Raw genomic sequence first — 22,787 nt, 5'->3', positions numbered from 1 at the left:
TGGTGATGGCTGGCGCGCCCCAGCGCACCGCGCCGTCGTGTCGCAGCACCACGTTAGTGCTGGCCGAGGCCTGTGGCTGCGCGTCCGCCCTGTGGGCAGACGAAACAGGACTCACTCAGGCAGCCGTGCTGGAGGAGCAGCCCCTGGGCAGATGTCCCTGACCCGGCCGTGTACCTAAGAGGGGCCGTACCACCCACCGCAAAGCCTCCGGGGTCAGCACCGAGTGCCCTCTCCCTCTGGGGTTCTAGAAGGGGTGGTGCCTGAAGGGCTCAGAAGGGACAAAGGTCTGTTGTCGTCCAGGGCACCGTGAAAGGTCTTTGCAAAAGCCGGAGGTGGCTCTCCACAGCAGCATGGTAACTTCCTTGCTGCTGCTGCTGCTGCTGCTGGAGTCAGCTGCTAAACCCGTAGAGGGCCCCGGGGAAAATCTGTGGCCTTGCATCAGCTGGGAGACACATATAGGGTGCTCCAGAGGGCTAGGCCTGGAGGAACCCTGAATCTGGGAGCTGGCCTGCCCTGAGCTGTGCCATAGACAGATGTTCTCTTAGAACTGGCCCTGAACACACGGTGGGTTCCCAGGAGACATTCAGCCCTGGTAGGCCTGGGCAACCCAGAGTGGGGGTGCCATGAGCACTCTGAGCGAGGTGTGCTCCTGGCAGCTTCCAAGGGCCCTGGAGGAAAGCTATGGGCCAGCAGAACCACCAGTTAGGCATTGGAGAGCCGCATAGCACTCCTCCCAGCTAAGAGCAACTGTTGGGGGTGGGGGCGGGGGGAGCGAGCAGTACTTGTTGTAGAGGACAATGTCTGGCCGCCACACGAGGCTGCTGGGGATGCGGATGGCATCCAGACCACCATAGGCCTCAGGATCCCATTGTAGGTAGGCATCCGTCCACTCCTGCCGGATCCACAGGTACAGTGTCAGCACCTGGTTCCGCTCGTCCTAGTGGGCAGCAGGGAGTGGACACAGATGGTATAAAACCCCTCTCCTGTTTGTGCAAACTCACCTGCGGTGTTCTGGTCAACACCCGCAAGCCTGACTGCCCAATTCAGTCCGGCTCCCACCCAAGCCTGACCTTGCTAAGTGACCTTGGTGGAGTCGTCTCTTTGCTGGCCTGTTTCCTCAGCAGTTACTTCCTGCTTGGCAGCAATTTAGTGCGTTCAGATGTGCAAAGTGTTGGGCACACAGTGGGCACCCAACAGCTAGTACCCAGCACTTAGCAACTGCTGTGAACATGGACTTTTACAGAAAGATGAGTGTGGCATATAACCCCTGTCTCTCACCCCTTCGTTCCTTGACACTATTTGTGGAAGCACTCTGCAACTAACCACCATCAAAACGTACCATGTCGATGATCTGGGACAGTGTCACCTCCAGGGTCACATTCAGGGTCTGGTCTGTGTCTGCCACAGGTCTCAGGGCACTTGTGTAGTTGGCAAAGAGGTCGTGGAACAGTTTGTGAGCCAGCCTGCCCTCGGCTGCCAAGCATGCTGGGGGATCAGTAAGAAGAATGTCTATCTATGACCCAGTCCGGGGGCCTCTGCTTATACCCTCCAGTCCCAGGGGTGGGCCTGTCACCTGCTCCACCATCTCATTGTCTTCTGCATGGCCCTTCTGGTGTCTGCCCTCTGTCTCTCTAGCTGCAACTGTATTTCCTCCCTGGTCTGCCCCTCTCCCCCCTCCACCACCCCCTACCCTGCCCAGTGAATTGGTGCTGTCTTTTGGAGCAAGACTGACACATTTCTTCCCTACCCTTCCCTTCCCAGGGACCTGGGTTCTGCATGTTCTGCCACAAATGCTAGAGGGCCCCAAGGGTTCCAGGAATCCAACCTTTTACCCAGGCATTCAGCAACCTGATGCCCTGCCCCTCCTGTTTCAAACATGCTCCCACATCTGCACCTGCATCTGTGAGTTTCTTCAAAGCTTCTGACACTAGGAACATTCCCTGCTCTGAGAACACACTCTTCTCTGGGCTTTTGTGATGCAAATTTCTGCCAGTTTAAGAATCCGGTCCTTGGTGCTCTCACTTGTCTTCAGCCTCGGTTTTCCTCCTGAGCTCCAGACCCATGCACTATTTGACATTGCACTCCTGAATTTCTTACAGGCACCTGAAACTTCTGTAATCCCCAAATACAAACTCGCTTTCTCCTCCCATGCTCCGAACCCTGCTCATTATCTTCTCCCATGTTGCCTTTTCAGCCCACAGCACCCCGGAGACCTCAGCAGCCAAACCTGGGAATGATCCTTCCCTTTTCCCTCTCCCTGCACCTGCACCTGCAATCCAGGCAGTTTCCAAATCCTGCAGGATCCTCCAAACCCTGCTACGGGCCTGGTGCAGACCCATCCCCTCCTCCCTAGGGAGGCCCATCCTCTCTGATGTGGACTGCAGCCACAGCAGCAGCAGGGGGTTCCCTTTGCCCCCCTGGCCTCAGGCTCACCTCCTAGTGCCATCCACACTTTCCACGGACCAAGCGTGTAAACATGCAGATCTGACCAAGCTCCTCGGCGACTTCAAACCCTTCCGTGGCTCCCACTGGCCACAGGATGAAGCACTGACCTGGCCTTTAGGCCCTTTGTGATCTGGTCCCTCTGACTCCTCCAGCCCTCTCTATGGAAGTCCTCACCCCTGCTCCCACCCCAGCCACATACATCTCCTTTCAGCCTCCTTAGCATCCCTCAACTGCCCAGGTAGAGTTGGCTCCCGCACAGGTACTGAGGAGCAGGCTAAGGAGAGAGTGGCAGGGAAGCTGGGGAGGACCGGAAGAGCAGAAACTCCAAGGCAGGTGAGGGCTGCCTGTCGGAGCTGCATACCTGCAGGGAGCAGGAGCAGAAGGCTCACAAGGATCTGCTGGCTCCCAGGCCTCATGGCTCGGCCACAGCAAGGTGGGGCAGGTTTTGGGGCCAATGCCTCCTGTCCAGACCTAGGGCAACACTGGGCCCAGCGGGTAAGGATGGCGTGACAGTCGCTGGAAGTTAGAAGGAAAACTGACACTTCTGGAAGAGAGCCCTAGAGCCCTCTGCTGATTGGCCGCTCCAGTTTCTGCTGCTCTTGGATTTCAGTGCTTGGTCCTCAGCATCTGCTTTCTCTTAGCCTCTGCCTTCTTTGCCCTCCTCGGCCCCCTTCTCTGCCTTTACATCTCACTTACTCTATTTCCTTGTCTTTCCCTCTGTAATTCTTGCCCCAGCTGCCTGCCTGACCATCCTGCTGCCTCCTACTCCTTCCCCTTTTCTCATCCTCCATTTCAGCCCTGACTTTAGTCCCCAACCAAGGCCCAGGTGAGCTGCTGCTGTCAAAGCAGAACAAGGGGCAAGGATTCCATCAGGCCCTGGGGTCTGAAGCACAGGACAGCGACTCCTCCCCCTTTGCCCTTTTATTAGCTGCATGACACGGTTGGGACACCAGTGCCCATGGGAACACAGCAAGTGAAACTGACACCTCAGTTTGCCGGGACCTGAATTATTCACATTCTATAAAGCTGCACACAGGCTCAGCTCAGGGCCATCTGGAGGATGGAGTACGAGGCTGTTGAGTAAGGATCTGTGGAAGACCAGGACTTAAAGGTATGAGAGGCCAGGGCTTCACAAGACAGGTGTAACCACCCTTCCGGCTCTGCCAGCACTGCCTGAAGACTGGAGGCTCCCTTTAGACTGGAGGTTCTCCCCGCAGGAGACTGGGCCCAAGGCTTGGCGCTTTGGGCCAACAGGCTCTAGGCCTGGCAGACTGGTGCTCAGCCTCAGCTGGCCCTGCAGAAGAGGAGAGGCAGCCCGCAGTCTGCCCTGGGGGCCCCTGCACTCATTCCACTCACTCACAGTTTTCTCTCTGTGCCTGGCACTGTGGGCACTATCCCACAGTATGGGGTAGGAGGGAAAGGACAGGCATTAAGAGTCACTTTCAGCTCTGTCTTCTGAGCTGTCTGACCTGAGCAAGACACTGAAACTCCCTGGGTTCCAGCTCTCTCAATCTGGCCAATGGGATTAATGGCACTCACTTCGGACGCTGTAAGGAGGAAATGAAATAATAAAACAGTGCAAAATAAGTGCCGAGCATGGCACCCATGGGACAGTAGGCAATCAACAGTATGTGCACCATGGTCCCAACGAGTTGGTCAGGATGTCTGCAGAAACACACAGATTCAAAGGCATGTACTGTGACATGTTTAATTATTTTTCTCTAAATCAGCCAGTTGCCTGACCCACACATACTTCCCTGGCAATCATGTTAATGGCCATGACTTTAGTATGCCCTTCTCTCAAGCCCATGTTCCTCTCCTAGGTACTATTAATAGATGCTTATACTCAGCCACCTTCCCATCTCCCCCTGTGGGTAATGCACAAGTTTCTCACACCCTTCCAAAATGGAACTTCCTGGGTCACCGTATGGCCCAGTAGGTTTAGGGAGCCAGGTCCCACACGACACACCATCGTTTGAATCCTGGCCCAGTGGCTTGAAAAAAAATATGGTGCATATAGCTACATTCCTAAATCCTGACATGATGGAAAAATGGCAGAGGGAGGATTGCAGTGTAAACACACCCCATTGGGAGGTTATCCCTCCCTCTCTTTCTGTCTCTCTGGAGAGCCGATGTGCCCTCTGGAAATTTTAAAAATTAAAAATAAAACTTCTCACAAAATTCAACACTCATTTATGCTAACAACTCTCAGCAGACTAGGAAGTTCCCCAACTTGATAGCCAGCATTATAGACAATGGTGACAAACCATTATATTGGGCCATTGGGAAAGTCATGACACATGTTTGCATAGCAAAATGAAAAAAAGAGACCTAATAAAAGCTTTTGCCCTGAGATCAAAATAAGGTAAGAATGTTCTCTCTCAGATTGTATTAAAGTCCTAGGTAAGTCACTAAGACAGGAAAAGGAGATCAAGGCATAAATTGGAAGGAAGAAATATATCTTGGCAAAAGAAATTATTATTTATGTAGAAAATCCCAGAGAATAATAATAATAACAAACACTAATATGTAATTATAGCAAGGATATAAAGTAAAAATATTAAATTCGGAAGTTTATTGCTGGAGTCAGCAGGTAGTGTAGTGGTTAAGGTGCTGAACTCCCACATGGTCAACTGCGGTTTGAGTCCCGGATCAGGCGGCTTAAATCATGCCAGGGGTGTGTGCGCATGGCCAAAATCCTGAGAATGGAAAAGGGATTGTCACATAGCCAAGTGATTTCTCACTTTTACTTTCTCTGTGTCTCTGGCAAGCACACACAGTCCTATATCAAAACTCTTTTAAAAAAAGAAAAAAAGATTGTTTTCTTATACGTCAACTATAAACAATTGGAATATAAAGCTTAAAACTCTTGGGACCAGCAGATGGTATAATGGTTAGGTCACTGGACTCCCACAGTCACCTGTGGTTTGAGTTCTGGACCTGGTGGCTTAAAACAACTCATGCCAGGCACATGTGTATGCGTGCCCAAGATCCAGATAGAATGGAGAATGGATTGTAATGTGGGCATCTCCCTTGAGGGGTGATTTCTCACTTTCTGTCTCTTTGGCTAGTGCATGTGTCCTACAGTAAAAACTTCTCTAAAAAAATCTCCCGGTCCTTATCGAAGCTGCAGCTGCTTCACCATAGCCATTGTGGTCAAAGTGGAGCCTGAAGTGACATTTTTTCCCACCATCCCCGTTAGGTTTGCCATAATTGATCTGCAACCTTGTGGGGAAAAGACAGCCTTGGACACAGCTCCCAGGGCTAGCCAGGGTTCTTGAGATCCCGTGCGGCAAGGGAGGGTGTGGGAAGCAGCTTGCAGGACAGCACGGAGGCTATTGGGCAGGTGAATCCACTGTGCTGGATCCAGCTGCACATGGCCTGGCCCCCAGCCCATAGTGGGTGGCCATGGGTGGCTTTGGGACTCAGACCCACTGAGGGTAGCAAGAAGGTCATTCAGGACAACCCTGCTGTTTCAGCCGTGCAGGCTGTCTAGCCAGGATGATGGCAGCCCACGTTTCCAGGGGGACCCTGGCACTCCAGTGATGGACAGCAGCAGCCGGGACCTGGCGGCCTGGCTCCCAGCAGGTCTGGTGCAGAGTCATCAGGGACCAGTTTGCTCCAAGAGCGATGGAGACCAAGGCCCCTCTTATTGTTTGTGAGCCCGATCTGCAGAGCTGGGAGACACGGGGAAGGGGTGGCTCTCATTTCGTTTCAGGAGACACATGGGAAGGGGCAGCAGAAGAAAAAGTAGAATTTCTGGTGGAAACAGCTAATTTATCTATAAATGGATAATAAAAGACTCTGGAAGTGTTGAAAAAAATTAAAAACACTTGCCATTTAAATTAGCACTAAAAAATACTGAAGAATAAATCTAACAAAATATGTACAAGACCTATAGAATAGATTAACACAAATATAGTCAAATAATCTTTGACTAAAAAAAAAATAGAAAATCTAGACTTAGATCTTACATTTGTCACAAAAATTAACTCAAAATGAATAATCATAGACATAAATGGAAAATGCAAAACTAAAGACTTCAAGAAGATAACAGGAGAACTCCTACGTACTTGCCCTTGGGCTCCATGCTGACTTTTTATACACCAAAAGCACAACCATGAAAGAAAAATATTAGTTAAGTTAGACTTCATTAAAATTAAAAACCGAAGCCATGGGACCAGCAGATGGGGTAATAGTTAAGTCACTGAACTCCCACATGGCCAACCATGGTTCAAGTCCTGTACCCAGCAACTTGAAACTCACACTGGACACGTGTGCATCCGTGCCCAAAATCCCAAGAGGAGAACGGAGGAGAAGAGATGGCAGCATGGCCATCTCCCTGGGAGGGGGGGGAGTGATTTCGCGCTTTCTGTTTGTCTTGCCGATGAACGCACACGCCCTGCAGAAAAAAATCTCTCTAAAAGAAAAAAAAAAAAAAAAAAAGCTGGAGACACATGATGGTGCAGTGGTACAATGTGACACTTTGTGAGGTAGCCCCACATAGGAGTGCTACTGGTTAGCATCCAGAGACATCTCTGCATATGCCAGGATCCCATGTGCCCAAGATCTGGCTAGCAGAAGCTGAAGGTGATTGTGGCATTAAGACTGTTAAGGCTGCTAAATCTTGGTCTCTCTCACGCAAAAGACATTGCCAAGAGAATGAAAAAACAAGGCACAGACTGGAATAAAATATTTGCATGACACATTCATGGTAAAGAACTTGTATAAAAATATTAAAGAACTCTTAAAAGTCAACACTTAGAAAATCTAATTTAAAAATCAGACAAAAAGGGCCAGCAGGTGGAATGTTGGTTAAGGTGCTGGACGCCCACATGGCTGATCATGGTTTGAGTATCAGATCTGGAGGCTTGAAAATCACACTGGGCACATATGCATGCATGCCCCAAATCCCAGAATGGAGAAGGGATAGCGGCGTGGCCATCCTCCCTGGGGGATTTCTCCCTGACTGCACATACTCTACGGCAAGTTAAAAAAAAAAAAGAACAGGGGCCGGCAGGTGGCATGGTGGTTAAAGGCGCTGGACTCCCACATGGCCTACCACGGTTCAAGTCTCAGACCTGGTGGCTTGCTTTCTTGCTTCCTCTTTCTCTCTCTCTGTCTCTTTCTGATCAAACTGAAAAATAATAATGATAATAATAATAAATAAAATAATTCTTTAAAAAAAAGAACAAAAAATACAAACTGAAGAAAATATATAGAAGGCATCAAGTGATTAATGGATAAACAAAATGTTGACTATTCAATATCATGGAATATTATTCTGTCATAGAAAGTAATGAAGTACTTTCACATGCTCTAATATGGATGAACCTTGAAAATATTAAACCAGACAGAAAAGTCCACCTTATTTCATTTATATGAAATGTGCAGAACAGGCAAATCTACAGAGCCAGAAAGTAGGTCCTCTAGGACCTCTTTCATAAGGGAAATAATGCCATTCATGAGGGCTCCACCCTCATGACCTAACTGCCTCCCAAAGGTTCCACTTCCTATCACTGCCACATTAGTGATTGTTACAACATAGGAATTTGGGTGGGTGGTGGAGGGACACATTCAGACCACAGAATCAAGGAAATACAAATTAAAACCATAATGAGGGCAGGCCCCACAGTGCAGTGGTTAAGTGCTGTGTAGAGGGAGTTGAATCTTACCTAGCCAATTATAGTTCAAATCCTGGATCTGGTGACTTGAAAAACACAGTGGGCACATGTGTGTGTGCCCATCCTGACAGAACGGAGAAATGCAGAAAGAGACTGTGGCATGACCAGGCCCTTGGAGGGCACTTTCTCTCTTGTTCTCTTGAATGTGCCCTCTAGCATTAGAATAACAAAAAATGAAAAACAATTAGAGGAGCCAAACAGTGGTGCAATGACATGCCGCAAGGGAGTCTCACATGGAAAGGTTTCTGATTCAAGTTCAGAGAACTCCCCGAGTATGTCAGGCACAGACTGCTTACCTGTGGGCAAGCCTCTACTGGGGCTGGCAGAGGAGTGGGCTGGACCACGGACATCAAGACCCTCTGGGGGGTGCCATCTTGCTCTCACACACACATAGAAGAAATAAACTTAAAAACAAAACACAATTAGATACCACTTCACATCAACTGGCATGGCTGTTTTTCAAATGATGAACAATAGTAAGTGTTGGTTACAAACACGGAGAAATGAGAACCGCTCATCACATTGCCAGTGAGAATATACAACGTTGCAGTCACTTCGAAAAAGTTTTGCATAGGGTTACCGTAAGTTTCAGCAATTCTACTGCCAGCAAGTGGCATGGTGGTTAAAGGCGCTGGACTCCCACATGGCCTACCACGGTTCAAGTCTCAGACCTGGTGGCTTGCTTTCTTGCTTCCTCTTTCTCTCTCTCTGTCTCTTTCTGATCAAACTGAAAAATAATAATGATAATAATAATAAATAAAATAATTCTTTAAAAAAAAGAACAAAAAATACAAACTGAAGAAAATATATAGAAGGCATCAAGTGATTAATGGATAAACAAAATGTTGACTATTCAATATCATGGAATATTATTCTGTCATAGAAAGTAATGAAGTACTTTCACATGCTCTAATATGGATGAACCTTGAAAATATTAAACCAGACAGAAAAGTCCACCTTATTTCATTTATATGAAATGTGCAGAACAGGCAAATCTACAGAGCCAGAAAGTAGGTCCTCTAGGACCTCTTTCATAAGGGAAATAATGCCATTCATGAGGGCTCCACCCTCATGACCTAACTGCCTCCCAAAGGTTCCACTTCCTATCACTGCCACATTAGTGATTGTTACAACATAGGAATTTGGGTGGGTGGTGGAGGGACACATTCAGACCACAGAATCAAGGAAATACAAATTAAAACCATAATGAGGGCAGGCCCCACAGTGCAGTGGTTAAGTGCTGTGTAGAGGGAGTTGAATCTTACCTAGCCAATTATAGTTCAAATCCTGGATCTGGTGACTTGAAAAACACAGTGGGCACATGTGTGTGTGCCCATCCTGACAGAACGGAGAAATGCAGAAAGAGACTGTGGCATGACCAGGCCCTTGGAGGGCACTTTCTCTCTTGTTCTCTTGAATGTGCCCTCTAGCATTAGAATAACAAAAAATGAAAAACAATTAGAGGAGCCAAACAGTGGTGCAATGACATGCCGCAAGGGAGTCTCACATGGAAAGGTTTCTGATTCAAGTTCAGAGAACTCCCCGAGTATGTCAGGCACAGACTGCTTACCTGTGGGCAAGCCTCTACTGGGGCTGGCAGAGGAGTGGGCTGGACCACGGACATCAAGACCCTCTGGGGGGTGCCATCTTGCTCTCACACACACATAGAAGAAATAAACTTAAAAACAAAACACAATTAGATACCACTTCACATCAACTGGCATGGCTGTTTTTCAAATGATGAACAATAGTAAGTGTTGGTTACAAACACGGAGAAATGAGAACCGCTCATCACATTGCCAGTGAGAATATACAACGTTGCAGTCACTTCGAAAAAGTTTTGCATAGGGTTACCGTAAGTTTCAGCAATTCTACTCCTAGGTATATACCCAAGAGAAATGACAATGTTTATGTCCACACAAAAACTTGTACAAAAATGTTAGCATTCTTCATAATAGCCACAAAGCAGAAACAATACAAATGTCATTCGACTGCTGAATATATTTTAAAACTTGACATATCCATAAAATAGGATAATTTGGCCATTAAAAAAAATGAAATGCTGATGGCTATAATGTGGATGAATCTTGAAATACTATGATAAGTGAAAGAAGACAGTCATCAAAGACCACATATTAAATTATTCCATTTATATTACATTCTGTTAAAACAAAAATACAGTGATGGAGGATAGGTTGTCAGGGGTTAGAACAAGGAAAGGGTGTGATTTAACACTTTAAAAATTATGATTAGTTTGGGACCAGCAGTTAGTGTAATGGCTATGTGGCTGGACTCCCATGTAGCCAACCGCGGTTCGCATCCCAGACCCAGTGGCTTAAACTCACGCTGGGCGCGTGTGCGTACGTGCCCAAGATCCCGAGAGGAAAATGGAGAAGGGATTGCAGTGTGGCCATCCCCCCTGGAGGGTGATTTCTCGCTGTCTCTGTCTTTCTGGTGAGTGCACATGTCCTATAGCGAAAATCTCTCCCAAGAAAAAGAAAAATGAAGTGTTTAAGTAGAAATTAATATAATACAGAACTCCAATAAAATTTACCATTACATCTAAGAGCTGGTTCTTTGAATAACGAAGAAAAAAAAAAAGCAACAATTTTCTAGAAATACAAATGAACAGAATGGAGTTTAAAATACCCCAAAAGAGCAGCTACTCTGTAGGCCTTGGCTCACCTATTGCAACATTCAGTTCTCCAAGCCTCTGCTAACTTTGATCTTAGCACTATTCCAGGATGAAATGTTTTTTATTTTTAGTTTTTGAGAGGCTTTTGCTATAGGGTGCGTGTGCTCGCAAGCGAGAAGTCACCCCAGGGGGATGGCCATGACACAATTCCTTCTCTATTCTTGGGATTTTGGGAATGCATGTACATGCACCCGGTGTGTTTCAAGCCGCCAGGTCTGGGACTTGATCCATGGTTGACGTGTCCAGTGACATTACCATTACACCATTTGCTGGTCCCAATAAGTTGTTTTTGAAGCTGTAATGAGGCTGTGGGTTCCACAGCTCCCTTGAGTCTTGAGAAAATGGTTCCTATTTTTTGAGAAATTAAAACTTTGTATCCATGAGTTTTGGAGAAGTAGATTGTTCATCATCCTCACCTTGAAATAGGAGTCTATTCTCTGTGATGCAACATAGCATCTATAAGAATTTGATTTAGAGCAGATTTTCATTTTGCTTTTTGCCAAGGGCACATGCAGTTGCCAGAGACATGAGAGGGAAAGTGAGAAATCACCTCCCCTAGAGGGGATGGCCATGCCATAATCTATTTTCCCCCATTCTTCTGGGATTATGGGCACACATGTACAGGCACCCGGTGTAATTTTTGTGCCACTGAGTCTGAAACTTGAACCATGGTTGATCATGTAGGAGTTTAGTACCTTAACTACCACACCACCTGCTGGCCCCATAGAGCCACTGTTTAACATAAAGGAAACAAAACTTCCCCTATGAAGAAATACTGCCCATATTTACAATTCTTACTGCCACTAAAAGCTAACCATTTTTTTTTTCTTTTGAGAGTTATCTTCGTTATAGAGCATGTGTGCTCATCAGAGACACAGAGAGAGATAGGAAGTGAGAAGTCACTTCTGTGGGGGAATGGTCACATTGAAATTCCTTCTCCTTCATTCTCCTCTTGGGACTTTTGGGATGCTTGCACACACACTGGGCATGAGATTCAAGCCACTGGGTCTGGCACTCAAACCACAGTCGACTATGTGGGAGTCCAGTGATGTAACCATTATGACAACTGCTGGTCCCAAGGCTAACCATTTCTTTTTTTCTTTTTTTTTTTTGGAGAGGTTTTTGCTATAGGGCACGTGCGCTCGCCAGAAAGACACAGAGAGACAGAAAACAAAAAATCGCCCCCCAGGGGGGATGGCCATGCCGCAATCCCTTCTCCATTCTCCTCTTGGGATCTCGGGCACGCACACACGTGACCAGTTTAAGCCACTGGGTACAGGATTCGAATGGCGGTTGACTACATGAGAGTTCAGCAACATAGCTATTACGCTAACTGCTGGTCCCTCCAAGGCTAACCATTTCTACAGCACACTCACTTTCCAAAAAATACCTCTGGAAAGGAAAGCCTGTCAGGGGTTCTTTGCTGAAAGGTCAGTAATGCTCTACGACTCAGGTTCAGAGTTGAGTCAGTAATGGAGGGGAGACTCCCAGGCTGGGTAACCCTTGTCCTCAGGAGCCCAAGTGAAATGGAATTTCTAGCCACAGGGCAGACCCACTCTATTTTCTCATCTCTCAATTCCAGGTATCTCAGAAGTCTTTGGCTTAATCTTACTTGGAATCTGCTCACATCTTCAGTGTGATAAATCAAAATAAATGAATAGTACACACATCGCTCACTTGATCCCTCTCAAAAACAGTCCTGGGAGAAGTTAAGCAGTAACATCAGGATCGTTATCCCCTTTATACCAAGAAATGTAGAATCTGGATTAGAAAGGTAAGATGCAACCCAAGGTTTAAAAAGAAATAAAACCCATCAGAGTGGAACTGCAAGGAAGCTTTGATTGGTACATATAGTTTACTAGACAATTTCACACAAGTGCGAATCTCTGTGCCTAAATATGTATAGCAGTCAGATTAATCAATAATCAATTCCCTCATCTCTAAATATGCCCTAACAAATCTCGCCTTTGGCCTAGTCTGTATCTCAGTTTAGTACCAAGTTGTTTTCTCTTTAACCCATGGCCTATCCCTGCTTAGACTTTAAATTTTAAGAAGGATAAAGCAAACAAGACTACCTGAAAGATCTGCAGGATAAGGAGGCTCAAAACACAAAGGGAAAGCCAGTACCAGGAATGCTATAAACATTTCATTTTATTTATTTTTTTAAGAAAGTAGATTCAGAAAAAAGAGGAAAATAATCTAGATCATTTATTTATATATATATATATTTTAATAAAAACCTTTACATAATCTTCATGCATAAAGACCCAGGAATGGCCATGCTGTCTGTGATGGCCCTAACACCAGCTTTCTCAGGCTATTACCTGGGGCTCCCCATAGCAGGCAGTAGTATGGCAAAGGACTTTTGCCTGTCCTCCCTGTCCCTATAGGCCAGTTCCTAGCCACCTCTGATGGTTTTACCTTCTAGAAGGATAGTAGAAGGTGGGAAATTCTTTGGTGCTAGAATGAGAGGGGCAGGGAAGGCTTCCCAATCTGCTGTTTGTTTGTTTGTTTTATGCAAACTCTTGAGGCAAATCCAGTTAGGATTCCCAGCAAGATGAAAACAGGGACCAAACCAAGTTCTGGAGCTTCCTAGAGTCACACAGTATATAACCAAGAGCTGCTGCACAGGGTAGTAGGAAAGGTATGGTGTTCACAGAACATTTGTGGCAGTAACAAAACAAGCCTTGAAGATTGATCCCTACATGGCAGGTACTCACTTCTACCCTAAATGTGTTAGAAAGACCCTGTTCTATTTCCTAACTCAGTCCAACCCTTTCAATTTGAAAACTCAGTGTCAACTTATCAGTCTGTTGAAAAGACAGATTATCCCTTTTTTCTGTGGACAGTTCTTCTGTTAAGGATGGTCCTAGATCAACACATTTTTGTCCCATCACCTGTCTCATCCTAAAGAGTCCTAGTATAAAAGGGCTGGGGTAGGAAGTTGGCATGGAGGGTCACAAGATCCAGAATGGCTGGGGGTAGAAAAGGATTCCCTGATTCTTAAGGGGATTCTGCCAAAGGAGTTTTATTGACCACTTTTAAAAAGAAAAACAAAACAAAACAAAACAAAAAACAAAAACAGAAATGCTCTTGAAGGTGGTGAAAAGAGACTTTGCTTTTTCTGGGTTTCAGAAGCCCTTTTGCTATGTTGAGTATTAAGAAAATCCTGAACTGGAGGATACTGCCTGGGGCAGCAGGAAGGCAGGGTGGATTCCACAGCCAACCCAGAGAATGGCACAGTGCCTATCAGAACAATGCAGGGGAGCTTTGTGTGGTGGGTGTGAATGAGCATGTGAGTGTGGTAGAAAAGGCCTGGGGCTCACTGGCTCCCAACAATTAGTTCTTGAAGATAAGACTGTGTAAGGCTCCGCAGTTCTTCCAAGGCATAGTCCTCAGGCATGGGGAGCCGGCCAATATGGGGAGCCAACAGGCGCAAAGGGACTCGATGAGGGTCCGGTGCTGAGTCAGAGGTTGCATCAGGGGTGTGTTGGAGGCTCAGTACCACCCGTAGCAGGTTGGCTACACGCTTTGCCATGTCTAGAGAGAAAAACTGGAGTGAGTACTGAGAATGGGGAAGAAGGGAAAGGTGGGTGGACAGACTGTAATATCATAAAAATAGAAAACAAGTGGGTAGGAGGAAGCAGGGAAGATGCTCACCTGACTGAGCCAGGCGATCCTTGGCATTGTAACACTGTATCTGTTCTATCCGGTGACACAGTGAAGTCACTTTGGCATGTAACTGTTCCAGATCATAACCTGAGAAATCCACCTATAAAGCAACAGAGAAATCTATTAGGCCAAGAGTGTGTACTTGCCAGAGAGACAGAGAGAAAGCGAGCAATCACTCCCCGAGGGGCATGGCCATACCACAGTCCCTTCTCCTCCATTCTTGTCTCAGGATTTTGGGCATGCACGCACACATGCCTGGTGTGATTTTTAAGCCACCAGGACCAGTACTCAAAACTGCAGTCCAGAGACCAGCAGTTAGCGTAATGGCTATGTTGCTGGACTCCCACGTAGTCAGCTGTGGTTCGAGTCCCAGACTCGGTGGCTTAAACTCACGCCGGGCGCGTGTACGTGAGTGCCCAAGATCCCAAGAGGAGAATGGAGGAGACAGGATTGTGGCGTGGCCATCCCCCCTGGAAGGTGATTTCTCGCTTTCTGTCTGTCTGTCTGAGTCTGGTGAGCGCAGGAGCCCTATAGCAAAAACCTCTCCAAAAAAAAAACAAAAACAAAAACAAAAAAACCACAAAAAACTGTAGTCCACTCTGTGGTAGTCCAGTGATGTAACCATTACACCATCTGATCCAATAAAATGGAAAAGGGATCGTGGCATGGCCATCTCTCCTGGGGGATGATTTCTCACTTTCAATCTCTCTGTCTCTGGTGAGCACATATCTTGTAGAAAAAATCTAAAAAAAAAAAAAAAAAAAAAAAAAAAGGAATTAGAAGAACTTCCCAGGAATTAGCCCAAGACAAACTTTTCCTCCGTGTTCAGGAAGAGTTTGTAGAGGGGTAAGATGTGGCCCCCAGTGTGGAAGACCTTCACTGCCTGCCATACCCTCAGACCTAAGAGGACACTGGTATTTAGAGATGGGGTTGCTGTGGCGGTGGCAGAAAGTACCCCTGGGCCAGCATGGTCAGCAAAGGTCCAGGCAACAGTCTTAGTGACTCCAACTACTGGTATGCCTTTTTCTTTTCTTTTTTTTTTTTGGCCACAGGGCATGTGTGCTTGCTAGAAGAGAGAGTGGGGAAAGTGAGAAATTATCGCCGCCGCCACCACCACCACCACCACCACCACCACCACCAAGGGAGGGAAGGTCATACTGCAGTCCCTTCTCCATTCGCCTCTCTGAATTTTGGGTATACACACAGCATGATTTCCAAGCTGCCAGGTTCAGGGCTCAAACTGTTGTTTGGCCTTAACTACCATGCCATCTCCCCAGGGAGTGACTGCTTGTTCTCTCTTTCTCTCCAGCCAACTGCATACACCCTATATCAAAAACCTCTCTCTTAAAAAAACAAAAACAACTTGATCACACTGTCACTGTCTATATCCAATTTCCTATCATTTTGTGGCTAGAATGGTGTCTCAAAAAAGCAAATTTCTGGGAACCAGCAGTTAGCGTAATGGCTATGTCGCTGGACTCCAACATAGTCGACCACGGTTCGTGTCCCGGACCCGGTGGCTTAAAACTCAGGCTGGGCGCGTGTGCGTGCGTGCCCAAGATCCCGGAAGGAGAATGGAGGAGAAGGGATTGCGGCGTGACCATCCCCCCTGGGGGGTGATTTCTCGCTTTCTGTCTCTATGTCTCTGTCTGTCTGGTGAGCGCACGCACCCTACAGTGAAAATCTCTGCAAAGAAAAAAAAAAAAAAAAGGAAATTTCTATTTTCATCCATTACTTGTATTTTGAATACTTCTCAGCAGCATCTTATCTGACTTGTCTCAAATGTAACTCTCAGGTAGGCCCTTTTTCAAACTCTTATGAACCACCCTATTCCTCCTCCTCCAAAAGGCGCACTCAATTCTTCCAAGAAATCTTTCATTAGATTCACTTATTTTTTTTTTTAGTTTTTTGCTATAGGGTATGTGTGTTTATTAGAGAGAGAGAGAAAGTGATTAATCACCCCCCAGTGGGATGGCCACACCACAACCTCTTCTCTTCCACTCTCCTCTTGGGATTCTGGGCACACACACACATGCACTGGCATGAATTTCAAGCCACCAGGTCCAGGACACTGTGGCTGACTATGTGGGAGTCCAGCACCATAACTACTATGCCACCTGCTGGCCCCTAGATCCACATTTTTTTTTTTTTGAGAGGTTTTTACTAAAGAGCGTGTGTGCTCACCAGAGAGAGAGAAATAGAGAGACAGAAAATGAAAAATCACCCCCTGGGGGAATGGCCATGCCACAATCCCTTCTCCTCCAGGGATTTGTGGCAAACTTGAACACATGCACACGTGCCTGGTGTGAGTTCAAGCCACCAGGTCCGTGACTCAAACTGTGGCCAACTACATGGGAGTCCAGCAACATAGCCATTACTCCAACCACTGGACCCCTAGAGCCACTTTTTGAAGGCTTTTGCAGCCTACCGTTAAATGTATATACTAGTACTATCTTTTCCATCCACAAGAATCTAGTCTTTCAAGTGACTTTTTAGAAGGTGGTGAACAAGGTAAGATGAAGATTGTACTCTCATGAGCCTTAACAGAAAATAAACAAGCTCATCATCAGGTAGTAATAAACTTTGAAAAATTACAAGCCATGTAGACAATTCTAACAGGTTGATATGGCAGAAATAAACTAACTCAAATCTAGGGGATTAGGAGAGGCTTCCTTGAGGAGATGACATCTAACTAAGTTGAGATCTGGTGCTCCTGCCACCTGCATTTGCAGCTCTCCCGAGCACTCTGCTCTGGCCAGGAGTCTTCACATAAGCTGGCCCTCCATGCTTCCCAGTACAAGGCCAGAAAGCTCAGAATCAGTGTCTCCAGTAGACTGAGGCAGTATTACTGGGGCAGGAGTTTCTCTAAGGCCCTGCAGGAAAAGGATGACCTCAACTTTCCTCTGCCTGACATCAAATTAAAAGAAGGCCAGGAAGATAAAGAGCTGACCAATCTGAATTGGCCGAACAAGAGCAAAAACTTGCTGAGAGAGCTTCTGGAAGGCAATGCTCAGGAGTGTCAGCCCTATCTGGGACCTGAACAATGACACCATCCATTTCTCCTCTGCTTAATCGTACATGCCCTATGATGCTAGATAGAACCCCAATTTCAAATCCCCCAACCTTTAGCTGCCTCATATTTATGGCCACTGAGGATTTTCCAACCAAGTGCCTGGCAATAAATGCTATCTACAACCAGATCTTGGAAACTTTTCTGTATTTTACAAATGCAAGTACTGGGTGTAAACACTTCAGAGATTTAATCTGTCCCTGAATAAGGACTTTAAGAAAGTAGGCAAAGAGGGAACCAGCAGTTAGCGTAGTGGCTATGTCGCTGGACTCCCACGTAGTCGACCGCGGTTCACGTCCCGGACCCGGTGGCTTAAAACTCACGCCGGGCGTGTGTGCGTGCGTGCCCAAGATCCCGGAAGGAGAATGGAGGAGAAGGGATTGCGGCGTGACCATCCCCCCTGGGGGGTGATTTCTCGCTTTCTGTCTCTATGTCTCTCTCTGTCTGTCTGGTGAGCGCACGCGCCCTACAGTGAAAATCTCTCCAAAAAAAAAAAAAGAAAGTAGACAAAGAGAGGAGTTAAGTAAGCATCTGTGTCTAGAAACCAAGTTGTTTTTTTAAAGAATTTGTTAATTTTTGTTCATTAAAAAATGAATTTGTATTCAATACACACACACACACACACACACGTTATTCTTGGGCTGGCTCCATGGCCGAGTAGTCAAGGAGTGGGATCCCATTTGGCTGACCATGTAGTTAGATTCCTGGACTCAATGGCTTGAAAAACTTGCAGAGTACATGTGTGTGCATTCCCAAAATCCTGAAAGGAGGGAGAGATGGAGGAGAGGGTAACTGTGTGACTGTTCCCCATGGAGGATGTTTTCTCTTCTCCCTCTCTCGCTGGAGAGTACATGTGCTCTCTAGCAAAAATTAAATATGTGGTCATTGGAAAAAGTCAGGATGCATTTTTCTATGCAATAAGTCTCCTGACTTTTCCAATGACCCAATAAATAAAAAGGAAAAAATACTATTCTTGCTCAGTCAGGAGAGCACACACTGGACACTGCCACAGCCTTGGTGGGCTGAGGCCACATGGGAGGCCTATGTTCAATTCTCAACCCACACTAAAGCCAGGGAAAGTGGCACATGCCTGTAGTACCCGCTGCTTTGGAGGCTGAAGCAGGAGGACTGCAACAGAGTGCAATCCTGTCTACACTACACACACACACCACAAAAACAAACAAAACAACTCCCCTAACACCCACCAGAAAAAACCCACATTATTCTTAGAAGAGATCCATTTATGAACTTTTCCAGACATTAAAGAGGTCCATAGCCCAATAATGTAAGAATTATTGGGACCAACAGATGGCGTAATGACTATGTTGCTGGACTTCCATATAGTTGACTGTGGTTCATGTCCCAGACCCAGTGGCTTAAACTCACGCCAGGCATGTGTGTGCGCGTGCCCAAGATCCCTAGAGGAGAAAGGAGAAAAGATTGTGGTGTGTGTGTGCAATCCCCCCTGGGGGGATGATTTCTCGCTTTCTGTCTCTCTGTCTCTCTCTGTCTTTCTGACGAGCACATGCGCCCTATAACAAAAAAAACAAAACAAAACAAAAAACAAACAAAAAAAACTCTCCAAAAAATCAATCAATCGATCAATAAATGCTGGGGGAAAAAATTAGCTCTGCAAAGAGCAGGCAGTCCTTTCTTGCATAAAATTCAACTTATGTTGCGTAGTTAGATGCCTGGACTCAATGGCTTGAAAAACTTGCAGAGTACATGTGTGTGCATTCCCAAAATCCTGAAAGGAGGGAGAGATGGAGGAGAGGGTAACTGTGTGACTGTTCCCCATGGAGGATGTTTTCTCTTCTCCCTCTCTCGCTGGAGAGTACATGTGCTCTCTAGCAAAAATTAAATATGTGGTCATTGGAAAAAGTCAGGATGCATTTTTCTATGCAATAAGTCTCCTGACTTTTCCAATGACCCAATAAATAAAAAGGAAAAAATACTATTCTTGCTCAGTCAGGAGAGCACACACTGGACACTGCCACAGCCTTGGTGGGCTGAGGCCACATGGGAGGCCTATGTTCAATTCTCAACCCACACTAAAGCCAGGGAAAGTGGCACATGCCTGTAGTACCCGCTGCTTTGGAGGCTGAAGCAGGAGGACTGCAACAGAGTGCAATCCTGTCTACACTACACACACACACCACAAAAACAAACAAAACAACTCCCCTAACACCCACCAGAAAAAACCCACATTATTCTTAGAAGAGATCCATTTATGAACTTTTCCAGACATTAAAGAGGTCCATAGCCCAATAATGTAAGAATTATTGGGACCAACAGATGGCGTAATGGCTACGTTGCTGGACTGAGTCCCAGACGTGGTGGTTTAAACTCACGCTGGCCCGTGTGCGTGCATGCTGGCTCCTCTTTCCACTCACTACTCCCAAACCACTGAATCTATTAAGAGTTCCCTGGAAACACTATGACCTCTCTGAACTCTAGACATTCTAGACATGCTGCTCCCTCTGCTGTAAGCACTCTTCTCAACCCTTCTTCCTTTCTCATCCTTAAGAGTTTAGCTGTTACTTTTAGAAAGCCTTGTAGACGTTTTCAGACTGGGTCAGGTATCCCTTTTATGTGTTGCTGTATATTGAAAGACAATCTCAATACTCACACTTACTAACTTACAGTACTGGCTGGTTTACTTGCATATATCTCATTCATAAAATTATTACGCTGGTAAGGGCACAACATACTGTTTACCCAAAATCCACCATAATGCCTGGAACATAATGGGTTCTCAATAATAATTAGGTTACGGGCCAGCAGGCAGCGTGGTGGTTGAAGTGCTGAACTCCGAAATGGCCTACTGTGTTTTTTTTCCCCTCACTTTCTCTCTCTCTGTTTCTTTTGCAAGCACACGCATATCTATAGCAAAAAACCATCCTTTAAGAACTACAATGCTGAATGACATCCAAAGAAAATATGAAGTGGGGCCAACAGGTGCTGTGGTGGTTGAGGTGCTGGCTGATAACGGTTCAAGTCCCAGACCTGGCGGCCTGTTTCTCACTTTCCTTCTCTCTCTCTCTGGCCAAATATTGACCATCCCCCCTGGGGGGTGATTTCTCGCTTTCTATCTCTGTCTCTCTCTGTCTGTCTGGCGAGCGCACGTGTCCTATAGCGAAACAAACAAACAAACAAACAAACAAAAAAAAACCCTCTCCAAAAAAAAAAAAAGAATAAAATTATTCTTAAATCAACAAACTTCTATGCATATAAATGCCTTGATTAAATATCACAATACAAATACCCATACATTAAGTAAAAGAATTTCAGCTGGTGGGAACCAGCAGTGAGTGTAATGGCTATGTTGCTGGACTCCCACATAGTCGACCATGGTTTGAGTCCCGGACCTGGTGGCTTAAAACTCACGCCGGGTGCATGTGCGTGCGTGCCCAAGATCCCGAGAGGAGAAGGGATTGTGGCGTGACCATCCCCTCTGGGGGGGGTGATTTCTTGCTTTCTAGCTCTATGTCTCTCTCTGTCTATCTGGCGAGTGCACGCGCCCTATAGCAAAAACCTCTCCAAAAAAAAAAAAAAATTTCAGCTGGTAAACATGACTGGATGTTTGTAAGAATATATTTAATATATGTACACCCATTATGTTTTCAAGTAACAAGAGAAAAATGCAGCACAATTCTTTTTCTCTTGTTAAGGTCTGTTATTTAAACCTAAGCCTGGAGTACTTGAAACAGAATCTGAATTTTCAAGATGAAAGCATGGCAAGAAGTGTCGGATGGCAGTGGTATATGTGTTTCTGAAAAGTAAAAACAAACTCAAGAAGGAAAAACAGAAATAGCATGCTTTAATCATCTTGCACAGTGAAAGAGCTGAAGTTGAAATTGTTTAAGGTAGCAGGTATAATGAATATTGTGACAAATTGTGTTGTTTTGAAGCTGTATGAGTGTTGACTACTCGCAGTATCAAAAATATGTTCAGTATCAAAAATATGTTGTTTTGATATCTGTATTTATAATAAAAAAATGTGTGTATCGATAAATTTCTATTAAAAGCTATTCCTGTGTGTTACATGTAATAGACATGGTAAATATTTGTTTATAGTTTTCACAAACCATGCATTTAAGTTGAAATGAAGTCAATAAAAAGGAAATAGGTGTATGGATATGTGATTCTGAGATTAAAATTAGTCTTAAAATGTAAATAAAAATGTGAAACTTGTCCTCAGAAGAAAAAGAAGAGATCTCCCCAAAAGGAGCTTAAGAAAACCTGGAGATATCAATAGATAACTACCATACGAGTTGACAGAAAACATATGAAGTATTTTGTAGAAAAAGTATCAAGAATTGGGGCCAGCAGGTAGCATGGTGGTTAAGGGCACTGTACTCCCACATGGCCAAACGCCTCTAAAGGACTTGAATTCTATATTTGAGTTTGGTGTTTGTTCTGTAAGTAAACAATGAAGACCTATCTTATAACCATTTAGACTAAGTCAAGATATTTTAATGAAGGTTAAAAAACCCCATAATACTAGCTTTTTTTTCTTTTCTAAGTTTTCCTATGGTATATGTGAGCTTGCAGGAGAGAGATAGAGAAAGTGAGAAATCACTCCCCAACACGCACGCACATGCGCCCGGCGTGGGTTTTGGGCCACCGGGTCCGGGACGCGGACCGCGGTCGGCTACGTGGGAGTCCAGCGACATAGCCATTACGCTAACTGCTGGTTCCCTCCCCTTTAGAATGTCAGTTATTTCAAAGAACTTGTTCATAGGTGTAGCTAATTCCAGACCCTCTTTGTCTCACACCCAAATCTGGGCCTTAAGTTCCCAAGATCTGTTGATCCAAGGGTATATCAGAATTATTAGGAACTTTGGGGAGTCTTCATGGCAGAGTGGTTACATGCTGTGTGAGAAGCCAGACTCCACATGGCCACTGTGGTTTGAATTCCTGGGCCAGTCAGCCTGAAATGTACCAGGCATGCACACGAATGCCTGCGATCCAATGCTGAGAACAGTAGGAAGAGGAAGAGGGTCATGGTTTGACCAGACCCTGAAGAGAGTACACACTGATACATACTCTATAATGAACAAAAACAGAAACTTTTAAAAAAGAAAGAAAGAAAGAAGGAAAGAAAGAAGGAAAAGAATCACAGGGAGCTTCATTATCCTGAAACTAAATCAGTCTCTCTGGCAAATCGAATTTCTGGGGGAGGACTTCAGAGATACTTTTTTTTTTTTTTTTTTTTTTT

General features: G+C 45.6%; 2 protein-coding genes and 1 non-coding gene across 10 annotated transcripts in view; 1 reads left to right on the top strand and 2 right to left on the bottom strand.

Moving 5' to 3' along the window:
• Window positions 1-2,861, bottom strand: part of CHRNA10 (cholinergic receptor nicotinic alpha 10 subunit) — a 5,563-nt gene extending 2,702 nt beyond the window's left edge. Inside the window, exons 1-5 of the mRNA XM_027774506.1 lie at window positions 2,645-2,861; window positions 2,453-2,528; window positions 1,833-1,986; window positions 1,340-1,513; window positions 783-937 (exon numbers count right to left, since the gene is read on the bottom strand). Coding sequence (XP_027630307.1) covers window positions 783-937; window positions 1,340-1,513; window positions 1,833-1,986; window positions 2,453-2,528; window positions 2,645-2,861 — 776 coding nt within the window. The remainder of the gene's footprint in view (window positions 1-782; window positions 938-1,339; window positions 1,514-1,832; window positions 1,987-2,452; window positions 2,529-2,644) is intronic.
• A 2,694-nt stretch (window positions 2,862-5,555) lies between these two features.
• On the top strand, window positions 5,556-5,690 carry LOC114009146 (small nucleolar RNA SNORA16B/SNORA16A family). The gene has a single exon (XR_003550616.1). It is a non-coding gene; the product is annotated as a small nucleolar RNA SNORA16B/SNORA16A family (small nucleolar RNA).
• A 7,458-nt stretch (window positions 5,691-13,148) lies between these two features.
• The window catches only part of NUP98 (nucleoporin 98 and 96 precursor), a 128,805-nt gene continuing 119,166 nt past the window's right edge, over window positions 13,149-22,787 (bottom strand). For all 8 annotated transcript variants that reach the window (XM_014590408.2, XM_014590416.2, XM_014590414.2 and 5 more), the window contains 2 exons: window positions 14,485-14,596; window positions 13,149-14,364 (listed from right to left, as the gene is read on the bottom strand). In XM_014590408.2, the coding sequence (XP_014445894.1) occupies window positions 14,147-14,364; window positions 14,485-14,596 (330 nt within the window). In that variant the 3' untranslated portion in view covers window positions 13,149-14,146. The remainder of the gene's footprint in view (window positions 14,365-14,484; window positions 14,597-22,787) is intronic.

Source organism: Tupaia chinensis, unplaced genomic scaffold (assembly GCF_000334495.1).
Source record: "Tupaia chinensis unplaced genomic scaffold, TupChi_1.0 Scaffold000047_1, whole genome shotgun sequence".
Classification (NCBI taxonomy): Eukaryota; Metazoa; Chordata; class Mammalia; order Scandentia; family Tupaiidae; genus Tupaia; species Tupaia belangeri.
Note: the sequence above shows the minus strand (reverse complement) of the source record. Positions and strands in the feature narration are given on the sequence as shown.